At 45.5% G+C, this 20,846-nt stretch overlaps 2 protein-coding genes across 2 annotated transcripts; both read right to left on the bottom strand.

The window, feature by feature from the left end:
- Nucleotides 1-11,314: 11,314 nt before the first annotated feature.
- LOC124651803 (ubiquitin carboxyl-terminal hydrolase 8-like) lies at nt 11,315-18,497 on the bottom strand. The gene is made up of 11 exons (XM_047190837.1): nt 18,179-18,497; nt 17,954-18,013; nt 17,783-17,875; nt 15,999-16,310; nt 15,768-15,908; nt 15,034-15,204; nt 13,578-13,841; nt 13,330-13,475; nt 12,570-13,127; nt 12,120-12,393; nt 11,315-11,978 (listed from the first exon to the last, which is right to left on the bottom strand). Exons 1-11 carry the CDS (start codon nt 18,236-18,238, stop codon nt 11,808-11,810), a joined length of 2,250 nt encoding a protein of 749 aa, XP_047046793.1. The 5' UTR covers nt 18,239-18,497; the 3' UTR covers nt 11,315-11,807.
- A 1,160-nt stretch (nt 18,498-19,657) lies between these two features.
- Nucleotides 19,658-20,105, bottom strand: LOC124655911. The gene is made up of 2 exons (XM_047194739.1): nt 19,993-20,105; nt 19,658-19,910 (listed from the first exon to the last, which is right to left on the bottom strand). The coding sequence occupies exons 1-2, from the start codon at nt 20,079-20,081 to the stop codon at nt 19,658-19,660; spliced, it is 342 nt and encodes a 113-aa protein (XP_047050695.1). The 5' UTR covers nt 20,082-20,105.
- Between the last annotated feature and the right edge of the window lie 741 nt (nt 20,106-20,846).

The raw sequence follows: 20,846 nt of genomic DNA, 5'->3' as shown, positions 1-20,846 counted from the left end.
CGGATGCCGACAGCTCGCCGGTTGAGTCTCGCCGATGGTGTGGCGATCGACGACCACGCTCCTGTGCAGGCTGTGATCGACGTGCATGGCGCGTCCATGCACGCGCAGGAGCCGAACAGCGCCAGCGAGCCGCTGAGCGGCATCGGCGAGCCGAGCCGGCCTCCTGCATCGTCCGCGCCTGCTTCGGGCCAGCCCACGTCGCCTTCAGCTGCGTCTCCAGCAGCCGCGACGTCTTCGGCTGATCCCGTCGTGAACCAACATGCCATGGTAACGCGCCACCGTGATCAGACTCGCCGTGAGAAAACGTACACAGATGGTACCGTGCGGTATGATCCGCGTCGCCGGGCGTTCTTTGCGGCCCCTACCTCTCATCATGAAGCTCTCCGTGAGCCTGCATGGCAATCGGCGATGTCTGCTGAGTTTGATGCACTTCAACAGAATGGCACTTGGATTCTTGTCCCGCGGCCGCCTGGTGTCAATATTGTGGGCAGCAAGTGGATTTTTAAAACGAAGCATCGTCCGGATGGCTCCATTGATAAGCATAAAGCGCGGTTAGTTGCGCGTGGTTTTACACAGCAGCATGGGATTGATTATGGAGATACCTTCAGCCCGGTGGTGAAGGCTGCTACGGTTCGTATTATACTGTCTCTCGCGGTTTCTCGCGGATGGTGTCTCCGGCAGGTGGATGTCAGTAATGCGTTTCTGCATGGGTTCTTGGCTGAGGATGTTTATATGCAGCAGCCGCCTGGTTTCGAGGACACTCGGTATCCCTCTCATGTTTGCAAGCTTCAGCGATCCATCTACGGTCTGAAGCAGTCACCGAGAGCGTGGTATGCTCGCTCTGAGTCAGCTTCTTTATCGACTTGGTTTCTCCTCCTCTAAAGCAGATACATCCTTGTTCTTCTACTCACGCTGCTGGAGTGCAGATTTTTATGTTGGTTTATGTCGATGACATTGTTATTGCTGGTTCTACTCCAGAGGTTGTTGATGTTCTGGTTCGTGCTCTTTCCAGTAATTTTCCTATCAAGGATTTGGGTCCGTTGGCGTACTTTCTTGGATTGGAGGCCAGTTACAATTCAGGGGGGCTAACCTTGACTCAACGGAAGTATGCACTTGATCTTCTTCATCGAGTGAACATGGAGAATTGTAACCCGGCCACCACTCCACTCTCTGTATCTGAGACCTTAGCGAGAGACACAGGTACTCCACTCAGTTCAGATGATGCTCATCGGTATCGCAGTGTAGTTGGTGGATTGCAGTATTTGACACATACCAGACCAGATATCTCGTTCGCTGTCAACAAAGTTTGTCAGTTCCTGTCACAGCCCACAGATGTTCATTGGGAATCTGTCAAGCGCATTCTACGGTATGTCAAAGGGACACTGGAAACAGGCTTACGTTTCCACAGGTCCACATCTACTGTCATCAGTATTTTTACAGACGCTGATTGGGCTGGATGTGTTGATGATAGACGGTCTACTAGCGGGTTTGCAGTATTTGTTGGTCCAAATCTTGTTTCTTGGAGTGCAAAGAAGCAACCTACTGTTTCGAGATCTAGTACCGAGGCAGAGTATAAAGCATTGGCTAATGGAGCTGCCGAAGCTATTTGGGTAGACTCTCTACTCAAGGAACTTGGTGTTGTTCGGCAGCGTCCTCCCATATTGTGGTGTGATAATCTAGGGGCGACATACCGACGGCGAATCCAGTTTTTCATGCTCGGATGAAACACATAGAGATTGATTTTCACTTTGTGCGAGAGCGAGTTGCTGCTGGTGACTTGGATGTCAGGTTCATATCCACTCATGACCAATTGGCTGATGTGTTTACTAAACCAGCCACTAGACAGATGTTAGATAGATTCCGGTTCAATCTTAACCTTTGTTCATAGCGGTTTAGATTGAGGGGGAGTGTTAGAATTGTAATTGTTGTCTAACTCTGTCTTTCTTGTAGCACACGCCTATACGTGTTGTATACGGACGTGTATGTTGTATTGGTCCTATATATATATGTGGAACGGGCTGGGATGTTAACCCAAGCACCAAAACCCTAAACCTTGTTTTTTAACTGTACACATGACAATCCATTTTATAATACTACATAAAAAGTGGGGCCCGATCAATGCATACACTTTTTTAGTAGAATATTATGTAGAAACATGCTTTGCACTGGCACTACCTCGAAAAGAGAAAAGACTCACCGAACTCATCACCAACGAGAAGAACAAAAATTATAAAGAAAGACCGTTCGGATTTTACAAACGACTTGCCAGCCATCTGATTTTTTAGCCAAAGATGGCACTGCACCGCGTGGAATTTTGTTGTTGGTCCATAACAGTTTACTCTAAAAAACATCCGCTCGATATTGCCGTTCAAGAAGAATAAAGTGTGATTACTTTCAAAACACACATTGTTACATAACGAGAGAGAAAATATATAACTTTCCAATCGAAGAACACTTTCAACACATTGCAAAACAGTAGCAAGCTAGCTTAGCATCTATCCTAGAAGAACTTATACCAGTCCATCCCATCAGATCAAGAACAGTAGCAAGCACTATGCATCCACAATACTAGCATCTAACAGTAGGATTACATGCTACTCTCCAGTGGATTAGCTAGTGATGAGCTAGCCAAGTGCACATGGAACAGCAACAACAGCAAAGAGGAAGAGAGGGGCCCAGAGGCAGGCAGACAGGCCATGTTGCGTCACTTCGACGGGACAGTTTCGATCCCTTAATAATTTCTCTGGTCTTCTTCTCCGGTCCCTCCTTCCTCCTCTCTGCAACCACATGACACTTGACTCACATGCAGTTGTAAGGGCATCTCCAACCGCGCGACCCAAACGGACGCGCTGGGCCGTCCGTTTTGGGCCGTTTGCGTGGCCGAACGGACACCCGGACAGCGGCCCGCGTCCGCGTGTCCGTTTGGGTCGCACGCTGCGCCCAACGCGCGGACGCAGCGCATTGGTAATAAAATAAAAAAGAAATGAAAATAAAAAGGAAAAGAACAAAACATAAATTTAAACTAGTTGGTCATTAAACTTAGCCCTATTTTGGGCAAATTTTACACAAAAGAAAGCCATATATGGCTTTAAACTAAAAAAAAAGCAAACCCTAGCCAGGGTTTGCGAGCACGCGGTGGCCGCCGGCGATACTACCCCGGTAGTACTCGTCATCGTCGGCGTCGATGGCGACGTGACGCCGCCGGCGGCGACGCCGCTGTTCCGGCTCGACACGCCGGAGGGCACCGGGGACTCCGGCCGGGGTCCCACTGCGCCCTTTCCCAGGCGGAGTGCGCGTTCGGCGCGCTCGCCGGCTCTGCGCAGCCGTGCCCTCGCGCGGACTCTGTCGGAGCCGCTCCTCCGCTCGCGTGGCCGGGCGCTCCTCCTCCGCCGGGCGCGCGGCCCGGCGCTCCTCCTCCCGGAGCGCCGCCGACGCGTAGCCTCCTCCCCGACGGCGCGCCGGCTCGAGGAAGGCCCACGCGTCCGCACGGGCGTCCTCCCGGGCCTTCTGGCCGCCTCTCCCGGCGCGGAGGTGCGCGGCGTCTCGGCGAGGAGCGGCCATTTGGCCGGCTCGTCGAGGTCTCGCTGCTCGCGGGACGCCGCGAGCGCCGCCTGCGGCTCCGGGTCGTTCTCCTCCTCCCGGGGCTGCGGCTGCGGGCTGCGGGCCGGGGCCGGGGCCGGGGCGCGGGCTCGTTGATGTAGAGGCCGCCGGGGCGGCGGCCAGCCCGCCTAGCAGGCTGTGCCCGGCTGCGCGCGAGGCCGCCGCCGTCGCGGATGTGAAGCACGTGCGCCGCCGCGCATCGTGCTCCACCTCGAACCACAAGTCCCGGTTGGGACTTGCGTCGCCGTACGCGGGGTCTCGCCGGAGGTCCGCCGGCAGGCGAGCGCGGCGCCTCCGGATCTCGGCGTAGCGGGCGCGGCTCGACGCGGGATGGGCGGCACCGGGAACCCGATCCGGGCTCGAGGTGCCGGCCGTGGGGAGGTGCACGTCCCCCACGGCATTGGGACGCCGGCGTCCCGGAACATCTGCGCCACCGCTACGGTGACGTAGATCCGGTCGCGCTCGGGCGTCGCCGGCGGCCCCATGGCGAACGGCGCCGGCGCGGCCGGCCGGCTGGCTGCCGGCCTCGTGGTCGTTGGTGGATGGCGAGAACTCGCGCTTCGGGGCCATGGCGGCGCGGAAGCTTCGAGCTCGCGCGTGCGGCCGGAGTGGAAAGTGGGGACCGGATAGGGACGGTCCCCTTCCCCGATCCACATTTAATAGGACCGGGGCACCGGCAGAGTGGGCCAGCCACGCGGACAGGGCGGACACGCGAGGACGCCGCGTGCCATCCGCGGCCATGCAAACCCGGCCCAGATTTGGGCCGGGTTTGCGTCGTTCCGGACGCCGCGGCCGTCCGCTTTTGCGGTGCGTCCCCGCGTTGGGCCGGGTTTTTGTCCGGCTGGACCCATCCGGACGCGCGGGCGCGGGATGGGTCGCCCCGTTGGAGATGCCCTAATGTCTAAAGCTGCCCTTTAGGGGCTACATTGATATAAAAATTGTGTTTCTTAGTGGAGTATATATGAAAGGATGCCTCTCTAGAGCTGAACTTTAGAAGCTAGTGTACCTACTAATCTACTGTTCGAAACTCTGCACAATCATATCGTTGTTTCGTGGGTTCGTTAATTACAAATAACGAAGAGCTTACAAGTAGAGATGAGGCAGAAATTTACGTTGTAACAAAATAGTACAACCTACGTTCCAAAATATAAAATGTGTTGGTAGTCTATTTTAGCCTACCAAAGCGTCTTATATTATGATGTTTTTGTAGGCTATTTTATTGGCCTACTAAAACATCTTATATAGTGAAACAAAGGAAATATGTAACAAGCAGCCACGTGACTTGTTAAGTAGAAATTCATCTTTGCAAGTGTTGCACGACACAAAAGATTGGAATCACATAAGGTTGCAAGGACAAATTTGCTTGCACTCTTTGTATAACTTTTGTCTTTGTACCTTCTTAAAACTCAAAAGTACAACTTTTCAAAACTCGGGTTTGTGCGTGGTATCCTAGACAGTCTAGGGCACCATCCATAGTGCTAGTCGGTTTGTTCAGACGGCAGAGGTGGGGAGCCCGGGAGGACGGGGGAGGGGCGCTTTTTAATGGATTTTGTGTTTAGCACACATGCTTTACATCTCTTTACGTAGGGCATGTGCAATAGTTTCGACGGACTCTGTTTGCAATATTTGTCCGCATAATCTATAAGTGATAGGTGTAGACACCTCCTGCACTGAACGTCTTGTTAGGTGTATGTTATACATAGATATTAAACTTCTTTTGTGTTGTACGTACAAATACGACTAGATTTACTTGCAGGCTACGAACCCATGATAACAGACACCCACCCCTACAACGGGAAAACGGAAGTCGATTAGCAGGGTCAGTTCTAACCCATCGCCACCATGGGTAGCGCCCTCCGGCCCATGCCCGTGTGTGTGAGGGGGGCATGAGCTGCACCCCTATGCAACGGTATTTTTGTTTTAGGTTTAAAAATGAAGTTGCAAAGGCCTATTGCAATGGGAGCATCAGCAGTCGCAACGCACCCAGGCGGTCACACCGCAACAGCGCCCTGGCGATGGCGCCACGTCGGCCATGCAGCAGTTGGTCGCGGCGAGGTCCGACTCGCTGCAGAGCCGGCCCATCGAGGACACCGAGGAGGCGATGCCTGAGACAGTGGCTCTGCCACCTCGGGTGGATGGTATTTCGTCTTCGCCGTTGTCGCCTCTGGAGAGAGGTTCGCCGAGGGTGGAGTCGGTTCAGGGGGCTTCACCGACACCTCCCCCTGGGGTGCCGAGTCTTGTTCCGCTTCGATGGCCTCTTCGTCGAGTTCGGCTTCACCGTCGCCGATGCCTACTTTGCAGCAGCCTCCTCCTCCTCCTGTCATTCAACCGATGGTGAGACGGAGCGGGCGGCATGCACTTGCGGAGGATGGATCGGGGGCTACGGACGAGGACGTCATGCAGCGTGCCATGAGACGCAAGGCGGAGATGAACCTCGACACGGCCGGTATGAAACAACCTTCCAAGTCCTTTATTTCCTTTTCCGATTCACGTATTTCGTCTAATTTGAGTAGTCTTGGGGTCTCATTGGGTAATACATCTGATGAGATCTTGGTTTCGGCTAATGTGTTGAGACAGACGGAACTTGACCGTTTAACGGTTGTTTCGAACATTTCCACTGGGCCTGAAACTTCCATCGTAGCCGATGATGAAGAGGATGACATCCTAGATGGTCAGCTTCTCTCGGCTATCATTGGTAATATATCAGAGGTCGACTTAGAACACTCGGAGCTCAGTTCAGTTTATGACCTAAAAGCTTCAGCACGTGGTTCTAGGTCGTCACCTGGTAAGAAGTCTCGTAGATATTGTAAGAGGTCTAAATCTAAAATAGTTTCTCAATGATTGGCATGTTTCGAAATAGCAAAGGTCTTGGTGACTTGGCTAAACATTCGCACATTGCCGATGGTTGTAGAGAGTATGATTTAGATTTCATTGCAATATCGGAGACGGGTAGGCGGAGTTTCTCACAGAGTTTTCTCGACCGTTTATCGGGCGGGATTAACTTTCAGTGGTTTTCTCGCCCACCTCGTGGTAGGTCTGGGGGTATTTTACTTGGCGTCCGCATAGACACCATGACTGTTTTAGCTAGTTCTGATGGCGAGTATCACATTAAGATCGACATTCGTAACAAAGCCGATGGGTTCATGTGGAGTCCGGTCGTCGTGTATGGTGCTTCCCAAGACGCTTTTAAGGCTGACTTTTTACGTGAGTTGGTAAATCTTACTAAAGATAATCCATACCCGATTTTGATCGGTGGTGATTTTAATTTACTAAGATTTCCTCATGAAAAAAGTAAAGGTCTCTTTGATGGACATTGGCCTTTCTTATTCAATGCTGTCATTGATAGTCTTGATTTGAGAGAGGTGTATATGTCAGGTCGACAGTTTACTTTGGCCAATAGCTTGCCTGAGCCCACATACGAAAAACTAGATCGCGTGTTGATGGATACCGAATGGGAGAATAAATACCCCATGGTGTCTGTCCGTGCACTAGAACGTATTGAAAAATTGTCTGACCATGCTCCTATCCTCTTAACTACTGGGAATCCTAGACATGTTTGTAAACTTGGCTGGTTACAGAGAGAAGGGTTTCATGAGATGGTTAAGACGGTTTGGGAAAGGCCAGTTGGTGGTAGTACTCCAATCTTGAGATGGAATAATAAGATGTGTGCAATGCGCAGACATCTCTCTGGCTGGACTACCCATATGACATGCATTCTTAAAAAAGAAAAGGCTCGCTTATCAACCTTAATTGATGAGCTCGAGGCTTTTACTGAGGTAAGACCGTTGACTGCGCACAAGATTGAAATTAAGAATCAATCCAATGCACAGATGGCGAGTCTACTTCGCGAGGAGGAACTCAAATGGTACCAACGATCCAAGGCCCAATTCATTTTAGAAGGAGACTCAAATACGCGATATTTCCATGGTATAGCCAATGGGAGATATCGGAAAAAACGTATTCATTCTCTTATTCAAGATGAAGGGTTGATTGAAGGTCATGAGCAACTCAAGTCGTACATTAATAATTATTATAAAGGCTTGTTTGGTCCTCCAGATGAAAGCTCTTTTTCTCTAAATGAGGACTTAACAGCCGACATACCCCAAGTTTCTATTGAGGAAAATGGATTACTTACTGCACCTTATTCAGAGGAGGAGGTGCAGAAGGCTATTTTCCAGATGGAATGCAACAAAGCACCGGGTCCTGATGATTTTCCAGCGGACTTTTACCAAACCTTCTGGAATACTATTAAAGGGGATCTTCTAGATTTGTTCAGTGCTTTCCATATTGGACAACTAGAATTATTTCGTCTAAATTTTGGTGAAGTAATCTTGTTACCAAAAGTTAATGAGGCAGAAAGGATTCAACAATATAGACCTATTTGCCTTTTAAACGTAAGTTTCAAGATTTTCACGAAAATGGCCACCATTAGACTTAATACGGTTGCGGATCTTGTAGTTCGGCCATCTCAAACCGCTTTCATGCAAGGAAGAAATATCCTAGATGGAGTGGCGGTTTTGCATGAGACGGTACATGAGATGCATACTAAGAAATTAAATGGGGTTATTTTAAAATTAGATTTTGAAAAGGCTTATGACAAGGTCAAGTGGTCTTTCTTACAACGATACACTCAGGATGAAAGGTTTTTCTCCTGAATGGCGCGCTTTAATTAATGATTTTGTGTATGGAGGTAGTGTGGTAATTCGGGTTAATGATGACACCGGCCATTATTTCCAAACACGAAAAGGGCTACGCCAAGGGGATCTGCTATCACCGATGTTATTTAACATTGTGGCGGATATGCTGGCTATACTCATAGAGCGGGCCAAGTCTGATGGTCAAATTTAAGGGGTGATTCCATATCTGGTTGATGGTGTCTTATCTATCCTTCAATATGCCGATGATACAATTCTGTTTATGGATCATGATCTCGAAAAAGCTCAAAACCTGAAATTAATTTTGGTGGCTTTTGAGCAGTTGTCGGGATTGAAGATCAATTTCTATAAAAGTGAATTGTTCTGTTTCGGTGATGCCCAAGATGATACATCTCTTTATACAGAGTTGTTCGGTTGCGGGCAAGGCCAATTTCCCATTCGCTATTTGGGTATTCCGATTCATTACCGAAGACTCACGATCGCTGAATGGAAAATAGTAGAAGAAAGATTACAGAAGCGCCTTAGTAGTTGGAAAGGCAAATTGCTATCCCTGGGAGGAAGATTGGTACTCATTAATTCAGTACTGACAAATATGGTACTGTATATGTTATCATTCTTCCTTTTACCAAAAGGAGTTCTGCATAAACTCGATTATTATCGATCCAGATTCTTTTGGCAAGGGGATAGCGAGAAAAGGAAATATCGACTGGTTAAATGGAGTGTAGTTTGTAGTCCTAAAGATCAAGGCGGGCTTGGTGTTCATGACCTGGAAGTCAAGAATACAGCCCTGCTAGGTAAATGGCTTTTCAAGCTCCTTACCGAGGATGGGATTTGGCAAACTATATTCCGGAGAAAGTATATAGGCTCCAAGACGTTATCTCAGGTGGTTTGGAAACCTGGAGATTCACACTTTTGGGCTGGTCTAATGGCGTCAAAAAATGCCTTTTTCGTCATGGTACTTTCTCAATTAAGAATGGGGCACAGATACGTTTCTGGGAGGATGCTTGGTTAGACAATGCACCTGATCTAAGTGAACAGTATCCTGCGTTGTATAGTATCGTTCGTCGCAAGGGAGATACCATTGCCACAGTAATGGCTACCTCTCCACCGAATGTGACGTTCCGACGTGTTTTGCTAGGACAAAGGCTAGTGGCATGGAACGCTTTAATTCATAGGTTGGGGGATGTTAACCTATCGCCTGCACCAGATGAATTTAGGTGGAATTTACATGTAGATGGCTCTTTCTCGGTAAAATCCTTATACACCGCCTTAATACATTCTGATTTACCGGTTGGATGGTACCTTCGTAGAGGAGTCATCCTCACCAAAGACAATCTTGTTAAGCTAAATTGGCAAGGAAGCTCTCGATGTGTTTTTTGTCATCATGATGAAACTATTAAACACCTCTTCTTCCAGTGCCAGTTTGCGAGATCTATTTGGTCTGTCATCCAAGTAGCGTCTATCTTGTATCCTCCCACTAGTGTGGCCAATGTCTTCGGTAATTGGCTTCACGGTATAGATTCAAGGTTCAAGTTGCTTCTTAGGGTGGGGGCGCTAGCAGTTATCTGGGCGCTTTGGCTGAGTAGAAATGACAAGATTTTTAATGACATTAACTCCTCTTTGTTGCAGGTCATCTACAGATGTACAGTGATTCTTCGTTCATGGTTACCTCTTAAACGTATGGAGAACCGAGACCTATTTACGGAGGTCTGTACACGATTGGAGGCTACGGCGAGGGATACTTTTTCCCTACATGGGTGGCAGCATAGTCTACGGATTGAAGCCCCACCCACAACTTAGGCGTTTTGTGATTCATCGTTCCGATATGTATTTCGCCTAGTTTTTAGTTTGGCATCTTTTTTAGACTTGACTTTCATAAACGGCTGTGTGCATCCTGGTTATGCAGAGGCTGGATGTAATTGCTTCCCAAAAAGTAATAAAGCATCCTTTATCAAAAAAAAAGCAACCACCCACCCAACGATCAATGGTCGATCTCATGTAGTTCCATTCATGTTTTGTTGTTCCTATCGTCTGTTCGACTGCCTCGGTCGCCCCTGCTTGGAGTCTCTAGACTAAAGTGACCTGTCAGATTTAACGGAAACAAAAAACAGATAAGGGTTAGTCAAAATAATGTTAAGGAGGAGGCCTACGAACCAGTCCACCTTGTACGCAATGCTAGCTCCTCCCTTGTCTTCCAGGACAGCGACTTCCAACTACCAAGGTGTTAACTATCGACCAATAAAAAAGACGACGTTACACACATTGATGCCTAGATATTGTGGTGAAAATTTTAGAAGTTCTGTTTTCGGTGCAGCAACTGAAGTCAATCGACTCTCGTGTCGAGATGGTCTGTGTCGACACGAACAGATCTTTGTACGTTGTCAGTTACCATCTCGTTTCGAAATATCATCCAGAACCATGGCATGAGCTTGAGAACACAGACTTAGTTCGACCTATTGTAATGCACAATACTCCTAGTTTATTTCTACGTCTGTGACCAGGAAACATGAAAATTGTTGGCGACAGAAATGACCGTGCATGCAGCAAGCATATAAGTTCAGAACTCTGCATTACACTACTAGGCACGCAGGAAAAATCACAGTAACGATGCTCTTTTATTCCCTGAATCGAATGAAGCAGTAGCCAGTATTTACAGCGTACAGCTCTCCGATATGTACCTCACATGATATTGTACTTGGTAGGCCATCTGACCATAACGAGCAGCGTGATATGTAGACATCGAATTTGATGATGATGATCGATGGTGATGGCGAAGTTGCCGAAAGCCATAGCGAGCACTGTTGATCCCAGGTACGTGGCGACCAGACTGACCGTATGATAGAACACAACCACTGTAGGCCTGTAAACTATTGGTGCCGATAGCTCCAACCTCGTGCTACCCTAGCTACAGTAGTAGATAGAGATATACAAGGAAATAAACTAACGTGTTAATTCTGAAAGCAAATGGGAGAAACCCCACTGGTGCGGGCGTGACAATACAGAGCAAAGTCATGTCGCTCTTGACTTTACTTGCTAGTCTCAACAACGACAACAAGAACTGAAAAAGTTACTCATCTGTGGTTGCAGCTGTATATAAATGAAACTGGGCTGCCTTGCTTGACAGCACTAGCCAAATATTGGCCGGAGAGTTTACATTGCATGTTCAGAAACAACCGAGGGAACGGCAGCAGTATAAGTTATCTACCTCCCCAGTTCCTCGACCCTAGAAAATCATGGGTGAGAAACCAACATAGCAGTAACAAAATAAGAACCATCAGCATGCCTGTATATCTGTATATCTGCCGTTATATCAGGTTCTCCTACATGCAGATCCACCGTCAAGTCAGGGTGTTGAAAAGAATCGCAACCTCTTCAGTTCCATCTGTAACTATCTTGGTTCCTTCACCTTCCCATCAGCGCAATAAAACGATGCTCCTGCAGCTGTCATTTGCTACATTAGCAAAGATCAACTGCACTGGATCTTGGCCCCAGGTCCCAACCGATCAGCTATACAATGTCCAGGCTCTTCAAAAGTAATCCAAGTGCTACTCCTCATCTTGTGCAATCAGATTCTATTGTTGTTGTTTCTGTATCTAAGCTACTACCACCCTTTACCCTCCTATAGAAAAGAACATAAGCCGCCGAAGTCTTTATATTATCCTCCTTTTCAAGACCCTGGACACAACGGTCGTCAAAGTCATACCACTTCTTTTTTCCCTCATGCTGCAAACAGAAAAAAAAAAGGTACATCATGTGAGGATCTGAACTTGAGCTTGCAATGAGATGTAAGCCTGTACATATATGTTGCTTGGCAGCTTAAGCTCATGCATAACAACACGTCATCAGTTAGAAAAGAAGACTTACATAAACATACGCAGTGTAGTGACCTCCTCCCATGCCTCCATAGTGGTTACTAACAGCATACAGTTGATAGTGATTCAACATCTGCCCACTTCTGTCGCGGATATACCTCGACAAGTCAAGATCATGAATTGGGAAGTCCACAAATGTATCTAGCTTGTTCTTTGTGTACCGACTGTATGAGAATCTTTTCAGGTGTATTATCAGGATTTCTGGTAACCTCCAGAGGTCTAGTTTCTTACTAGCTTGCCGATGTTCTTTACAACCTGGGCAATACCTGTGAAATAAGAGAAAGGAAACATGAATAAGCTTTATTTATGTTACACATGCTTTTAAATTCAGGTTTTCCCTCCAAACTATTTCTACATCATTTGAAGTGAGAAATTTGGTGGCTACACAAAGCAAGAGACTATTGAACACTGATACATGACATTATCCATGAAAAATATTTACCACATGTCCTCTGGGCCCAATGGTTCCTCCTTTATAAATGCTTCAAGGCATGCATATAGAGAACAGGTTTCCTGTGGTCTCCTTGCAACTATCACAGCCTTGAAAACCTCTGGAAGAGAATTCAAGGAATCAAGGTTGTATTGCTTCAGACCATTATCCTGCCAACTCACAGACACAAGCAAACGTTTCTTCGGGTTTGAAACTGTAACAGTTTGATCCATTTCTATTTTCATGCGTGGGTTTGGAAACCTATCACTATTCAAGAAAAACTCCATGCCACCTTCAGTCATTATGTCATCCTCACCAGCATTATTATTTATGCTGGAGCACTCTGCAGCATCAGAGCTCATCTCGATGTCTGAAGTTCCATTAACAGGGCTGCTTTTGCCAGTTATTTGATCAGCATCCGACATATCATCTTTTAATGCTCCGAATGGAGTCAGAACCTTCAGGAAAAGATCATAGATTGTACGCCCATTGATTGTCTCAGGAAGATTTGACACAAGAGGAGTGCCAAAACTCTTCCAAGACTTCCTACCGAAGCTAGAGAGGGAGGACCTGTACATAAAAGGAAGATTTCGCCGTAAGAAGGTTTCTCTATCTACTTAAACAGAAAGGAAAACCTATGAGCGAAGACCATGAAGGTGTAGATTATTTTCTACTGTCAGGTATCTGATATCCATCTTTACGACTTTCAGCAAGAAAAAACCGATATCCAACTTTGACAGCAGAATATAACAGACAGGGCGGTTCTACTTACTCCATACGTTCGTTTTTGAACACCACTATAGGAGCATCTTCACTGCCTTTCGGAAGTCGATATGCAACCAAGCGATCTCCATCTCTAATCAAGGAGATGACTTCAGAAGGTTCCTCCAAGTACCGGATAAGAGAACCATTGTAAACCTACATGTAGACCATCAAAATTTAAGGAAGCGATGCATGGCTTATATAGTAAGTAGCTTTTGCCATGAGAATGATATGCTCGTATGCAGGAAAGGGTAATACCTCAGCAACCAGGAGGCGCTCATCGTCTCTCAGAGAACAAGCATTGCTTAATGCATCAATGAGTGTCTTGGTATATCCAGATTGAGACACATTCACAGTGTAAGGACATGGCCCAGTAGTGCCATCAGTACTAAAGACTGTTACAGTCATTGTTCTCGTTGTGGTTGCAGTTGAAGGCAGGGGCAACGATAAATACATAAATGGGTCGAACGTTATAGACACTTTCTTGCAAAGTGGGCAAACTAATGTGGACTTGTATTGGCCCTGTCAGTGAAGCACCAAATATAATCAAAAGTTGGCGAAGCATATGAAAAAACAATTGACCATTACCGACATTCACTTCACGCACAAATTGTGGGTATGGATGTACCAGCAGTGTGATCGCACAAGTTACATGGATTTGAGAAGGGAATCTACTTTCCTTGTCCATACCATGTATGTATCCGCCAGAAAAGAAACTAAAGATACATTGCCTTCCACCAATTACATGGGAAATTATAAGAAATAAGCAGTGTTTGGTTTGTGCCCAAGATTACCCTACCAAATTTTGGCTAGCCAATATTTTAGTTGAGCTATTCCTTGCCCTCAAGTTGGCCAACATTGGCTAAAGAAATGAACTAGAGTTGGCAGTGGAGCACTGGCAAGCCAAAAAGTTGGCAACTATCCAAACAAGAACCAATCGTTTGGCCATGACCAAAAAATTGGCTGCGCATGCTTTGGTAGCAATCCAAACACACCCTTAATTTACCCCCAGACATACCATGCCCATCAACATAATAACCACATACTAGGCTTCCTGGCGCAAAGTCTTAGAGCTCTTCTTGTTTGTTGAATTGACATGATGTGGCAGTGATTATGTTATAAAGGTTCTCTAATAAGGCCATAAAGCCCGTCCATTATTTACAGATTTAAGCAATTTGGGGGTGAACAATGCAAAGATCCCGCTCTCTTAGGTAATGCAAAGACAACTGCACAAAACTGTTAGCTTATGTGCCTGAAGAATATCATTACCAGCTCTGACTAGGGGGGATTTTCATATTTGCACACTGTTTGTTTTGCTAAAACTCGAATAGTTACGCAAAATGTGTTCCTCTAATATTTTATACTATGTACTCATCTATTTTGCACACCCATGTAGGGATATAGACAATTCAATGTTCAAGCCGAAGTGGGTATTCGTAGGGAAATGGTATTACAGCTGTTTGGGTGTTTATTTGTATTGGGGATACCCAGCTTCATACTGACACCCATAATGCAAAAACCATAACAGAAATACGAAATAGATTATGTGTTTGTATGGCAGGAATCTAACAGTACATAAGCAGTAACTTCGAAACTCATGTGGAGAACATAAGATAAAGAAAGGACTCAATTGAGTAGACCATTTCTGTTATAACGAGATATGGGAGGTCACATCTTACCAAAACAAAGAAAACACATGCATATAAAAACTAACCTGGCAGGTATCAACTATAATGGAATCATTTCGGGCTAAATGGTTGCCCCAGTACTCATCTGCGACCTCTTCATCTGGACGGCCATCTGCATCCTTTGCTTCAGAATAGGGTTTACATTTGACACGATTCAAATCTTCATGGAGTCCATCCAATAAGAAAGCAAGAAGCTCCTATAAACAGCACAGGAAAGTCACTCGTAAACAATCAATTTGAACTCACAAGACATTTCATGTAATATTCAAGTTTGTTTAGATGCTACATAAGCAACACCTAAAAATATATAATCGACTAAAACAAGCTCACAGGATTCTTTTTTTTTTGCGGGAAGTTCCCCCCTTGCGGGCGAAAATATATTAATCAAGGAACAAGAGTATCATCCTGATTACAAGCTAAACGAATTTCATCTGGTCCTGAACGGATCCAGATTTTAGAACAAGAGAGAACGCGACTCAACAAGCTCACAGGATTCTGGTCAAACTACTAACAGGATAAGCACAGCAGGAAGTAACAGAAGTAGTAGGTTTAGGTTAATTAATTCTGAAGCTGGCAATGGTAGGATCAAGTGGCTAACACATAGCCAAACCATGCCAAGAAAGTCAGTCCTTTTTCGAGAAAACAAAAAAAAAAGATTTTGCATCTCATTTCATTGGATAGGGAGGTAGTTTAGAGTACAGATACATTCTCCAATAAGGAGGGAGGGAGCAGATGTCTTTAAGCAAATAAGTTCACTAACCTGTGAATCATGTTGGTTAAAGCCATTGAATTGGGGGGCAAAGCGTGCAAGTCTTGTCTTAAACTGGCGAGGTGGAAATGAGGTTCCATCGATAGCCCATATCTTCCTCAATAAATCTCCAAATGAATAAGCGAGCTCACCCTATTTAAGAAACATTGTCTAAATGAGCAAGGACACAAAAAATAAAAATAAATGAAATATGTTTATGGCAAAACGAGAATTTTAACATGCCTTCATCCCCAGTGGGTTATGGGTGTTTATTTCCTTGTGGTAATCAGCAAGAAAATAGTCAACTAGCTTTGAAGTATGAGCCAAGCACTGGACTGCACTGTTCATGAAACATGTGTTTCCAAGATTGTCTAATCCTATTAAACCAGAGCCAACTTGCTTACAGATTCCCCCTGATGAATCCAGATCCATGTCCATCATGCTGCCATTGCTCAAAGCTGAGCTACCCATTGTTAATGCTAACTCATCTTTTTTCCCAGAAGCACCATTAGCTGTAGGTTCTGATATATCATAGAATTGTATTTCCAGAGGCATCTGAAGATGTGAGCAAAATGAGTATAAGTTCAACATGCTACAGAAGTATTCCATTACTCGCATGAAGGTATGAATAAAGGCTGTTGAATGATCTCATTTCAGAACTAAACTACCTGCTAGATTTAGTATCAAATAACTAGGGAGGAAAAATCTGGTGTTCCCTTAATTAGGCAGGTCAGCTGAGTCTGGATTAAGCTAGCACAAGCCAACTCATCTATATTGGTGGAAGCCAGCTCAATCCACAATTCCACATCGATGATAATCCTCGGTAGTATTATATAGGGAGGGGGTTCCACGTGTATTAGCGATGCACAGTTTACCTCCTTTTTACATGATTTATGGTGCCAATATGCAAGTGGGTAAACATGTAGCTATAACTAGAACTTCATGCATCATCCCAATTTAGATGCAAATTACCAGTTTGCTACTAGCATTGAGGGGGGTTTACATTTAGAATACCCAGAGAACACAGGGGTTACGCAGTAAGCATCCTTCCCATTTCAATCAGTTTAATCCCAGTGTTTACTAACTAGCTAAGCACTTGAAATCAACATCACCTAAGTAGAAAATTTTCATAGGACAATGAATATTTACTCAAGAGAACAGGAATGCAATAGTCTAGTGTTGAGGGGTGTTTACATTTAGGATACCAGAGAACATGAGGGTTACACAGTAAGCATCCTTCCCATTTCAATCATTTTAATACTTCCGAGTGTTTATTATTGTGCACTTGAAATCAACATCACGTAAGTAGAAAATTTTCATATGACAAATGAATATCTACTCAACAGACCAGCAATGCAATAGTCTAGTGTTCCTCATTCAAATAAAATTAAGATGCTGCTGGAGGAAACAACAGTGAGGTGCGTTGATCTGGCTAATTAATGATTTGAACAAAATGTGCACTTCCAGCTTCATTTTAGCACTCAGATTAAAAGATTGAGGTATAAAAATATATGTTACTGGCTTACTGCTGCCAGCTTGACTCGGGACTATGTTGCTAGCATGCTGCATTGCTTACACGATTTGCAAAAAACCATCTTACAGACAACACAACAATAGCCCCAAACACCAAACTATACACCCTATATCTAGGAACGGAGGGAGTAGTAGATAAGCATTACTGGTATTTATTCGAAAGAAAACACTAAATCGGTACTATCCCCATTTCCACAAAATAAGGCGTATATTTTTAGTCAAAAGTCAATATCATATAACTTTGATGAACATCTACAATATCAAGTTGACATCAATAGATCCACCATAGAATTCTCTTAGTGTATTTATGAAATATTGTAGATGTTGACATATTTGCCTATAAAATTGGTCAAATTTATAATGCGTTGAGTTTTGACTAAAAATATATGCCTTATTTTATGGAACTGAGCTAGTAGCTAGGAAATGAATTACAGTCTTATGCAAGTAAGAAAGCACAAGCAATAAAATGGCAAATTCGATGGAGAAGAAATGACCTCCTGGTCAGAAGACCGAGGATCTTGGGGTATACGGTTCCATTCATTCATCAATATGAAAGTTGTTCGCCCAGAGAAATCCCATATGTGAACCTGAATTAAGTAGGCATGTTATTGAAGAAAAGAAACACGAGAGTTTACATATTGAAGTGAAGAAAAACAGAAAGTTACCGGCTCAGGGTCCGGAATCAGAATCTTGTTTGCTCTTTTGAAGTTCTCGGCTGAGTTGTCCTGGTAAGTTAAAAGTAAATTAAGAACATTGCAGTTTTCTTCTGATGCATTATAAAGCAAAAATTCAGCCATGAAAACATATAATAAAGATCCTTAACTAAACCAATAGTGATCTTTCTTCAAAACAAGGATGGGTAGAAGATGGCGTGGAAAAATAACACATACCTTTTTGCTGATCTTCACCGTTAGTGCATTTGTACCTCGAGTTACAGAAACTCTAAGCATGATAGGATAAATATTTACAGATGCCTCTTCAGTAAGCAATACATTTTTGCTATTAGACTTTAGAGAATCCAAATGCCTAGGCGAGAAAATCAAGAAACCAAATAAGTTAAATAAAGATAATGGAGCATAGCTAAACCAGGCAGGTATGCACGTATTTACTCAACCGGTAGCTTGACTTTTAGGTGCAGCAACACATTCAAATATTAGCACCCATATTTTCTCGCGTATACAGAAGGAAAGGTTTAAATGGTTTGGGACCCAAAACATCTCCATAAGCAGCATAAGATCTCTTGATCTCATTCATCCACCAGCCCACAGAATCATGTAAAGACTCAAGCAAAGTTGGGTATGTAACTTAATCTTAATGACTTTAAACACAGTGCATAAAGTGAACCAATAAAGCAGACAAACTGGAGACGAAGCAACAAACCCTATGGTAGACTCACCGAGCATAACATCATTTCTTTCTCCTAGAAAATCTATGGTAAACAGGGTGGAGACAGAGCGATGCTAGCAACAACTACAGACCATACAGTACCAACCTCAGCAGAACCAGTATGCCAAATTTCAACTATCCCATGCATGCAAAATTGACGCCAAAGAACTCACAGGCTTGGTTGCACAACGCTTCAATAAAAGGAATGCTATGAGTAATTGTACTATGACTGGTACATAATGTTGACATTCGGTGTAGACACAACTAATAACCCATCCCTGATCATTAGTTAGCGCGCCAATAATAAACCGTTCACGTAACGTATAGAAGTGCCAACTGCACATTATATCATGCCTACAAAGTTATACTCCCTAGACATCAGCATTAGATCAAACTACTGGATACACAAGCCGTTACGACAATATTGATTAATAATTATTATAAAAAAAAGTTTGGCTTTAAGGGGAAGAAGAAACCCAAGGTGCAGTGTTTACGTAGACTCGAACCTGGGCGGGCGGGGATGCATCAGCCCATCCAAACAACCGGGCTAAGCCTGGGTTCACATATTGACTAATTGATCAATCTGCTAGGTGCATTCATTCTACTGGCGGACATCTCAGTGAGTCGGCGGCACACGTGCAAGTGAGTACAGGACAGTATTAACCCTAAAATTTTCCGTAGGTTGTATGGTAAGCGCTTTGCAATCTAGAACATGCCTATTCACCAAAATCACGAGTACTGATTAATGAGCAGGGTAATGCAGACAGAGTGCGGTACACAGTCTGCAGGCCAGTACTTGGCTAAGCATCATCAACCATGGCGCTCTGATTCGATACTCCTAGACACCACTGCCCATGGCAAACATTCATACAACACTACCAGAACCTAGACAGGCAATGGCATCTATATATGGCCTATTCATCTAGGAGGATTCGACCGATCCGAACGGAAGAGCTGAGGCTGGGAGATCCGCGTGCGTGTGCTCACCAGGCGCGCGCCTTGTCGAATAGGTCTGCCGCGACGAGCGCGTAGCTCCTGGCCCCGGGCTTGGCGGGCGCGTCGGGCAGGACGGCGGCGAGGTCGTCGGCCTTGCGGAGGGTGAAGGCGGCGGTGTAGTCGTTCATGATGAGGCTGAGCACCTTCATCCCGTAGGATGTGGGCCCCCCCGCGGGCGTGGACGCGTAGGGCACCCCGTGCGCGTCGATCCCCGCGCCGTCCCGCGCCTCCTTCCACCACCTGCATTGCGCGCGATCCGCCGTGAGATGGCGCCCGGGCCTGTCGGATCGGGGGGGCTAGTGTTAGGGTTTGGTGCGCTCACCGGTGCTGGACGAGGAAGACGCGGTCGTCGTCGTCGCCCGCCCCGGGGCCGGGGCTGGAGGTGGACGGGGCGTCGCTGGCGGCGAGCATTCGGGATCCGGCGGGTGTGTGGAGGGGGGAATTGGTCGGCGGAGGCGGTGGGCGGGCGGGCGGCGGATTGGGAGAGGCGGTGGGAGGGATTTGGTTTGGATTTGGATTTGGGTTTGGATTGAATCGGAGGAGACGAAGGGGAGACGGGTGGAGAAGGAAGGAAGGAAGACGATGGCTGGGAGAAGGAAGAGAAGGAAGGCGGCTATTAATGCCGACCGATGATGACGATGAGTCGCTTGACCAGAGAGAGATCCAACCGGACCCTGACCACGCGGCAACAAGGACAGGACACAAGGAAGAAGAAGAACATGGCCAGTGCTTCCTAGAGCCGGCAGCCTAGCTTGTTGATTTCTTAATGAAAAAGTTGTTTTTTTCTCAAAAAAAAAAGAAAAAGTTGTTTTGGCTGCCGACTTCTTTTTTAAAAAATCCGAAAATTTATTGTTTGTCTCGAAAAATCGAAAAATAATATACAAGTATATATACAATGTACTAAAAAAATTGCATCGAAATATATTTTCATATGTGGTATGAAGAAAAAATGGCAAATGTTTGAAGAAGAGTACAGTTGTTTTTTTCCTTTTGAAAACCATGATTTTGTGATATTTGTGTAGTCGAAGATATGGCGTATCATATAGCATGGCTCTAGAATTATGTCGAGAAAATGTGCGTATCCACGGACTTTATATTATATTTTAAAAAAAATTGAAAAAAATATTTTCATCTTTTTTAGAGAAAATACGAGTTCAATGGAGCTCGGGAGTGCAA

Source organism: Lolium rigidum, chromosome 5 (assembly GCF_022539505.1).
Source record: "Lolium rigidum isolate FL_2022 chromosome 5, APGP_CSIRO_Lrig_0.1, whole genome shotgun sequence".
NCBI lineage: Eukaryota > Viridiplantae > Streptophyta > Magnoliopsida > Poales > Poaceae > Lolium > Lolium rigidum.
This window is presented reverse-complemented; position numbering and strand designations above follow the sequence as displayed.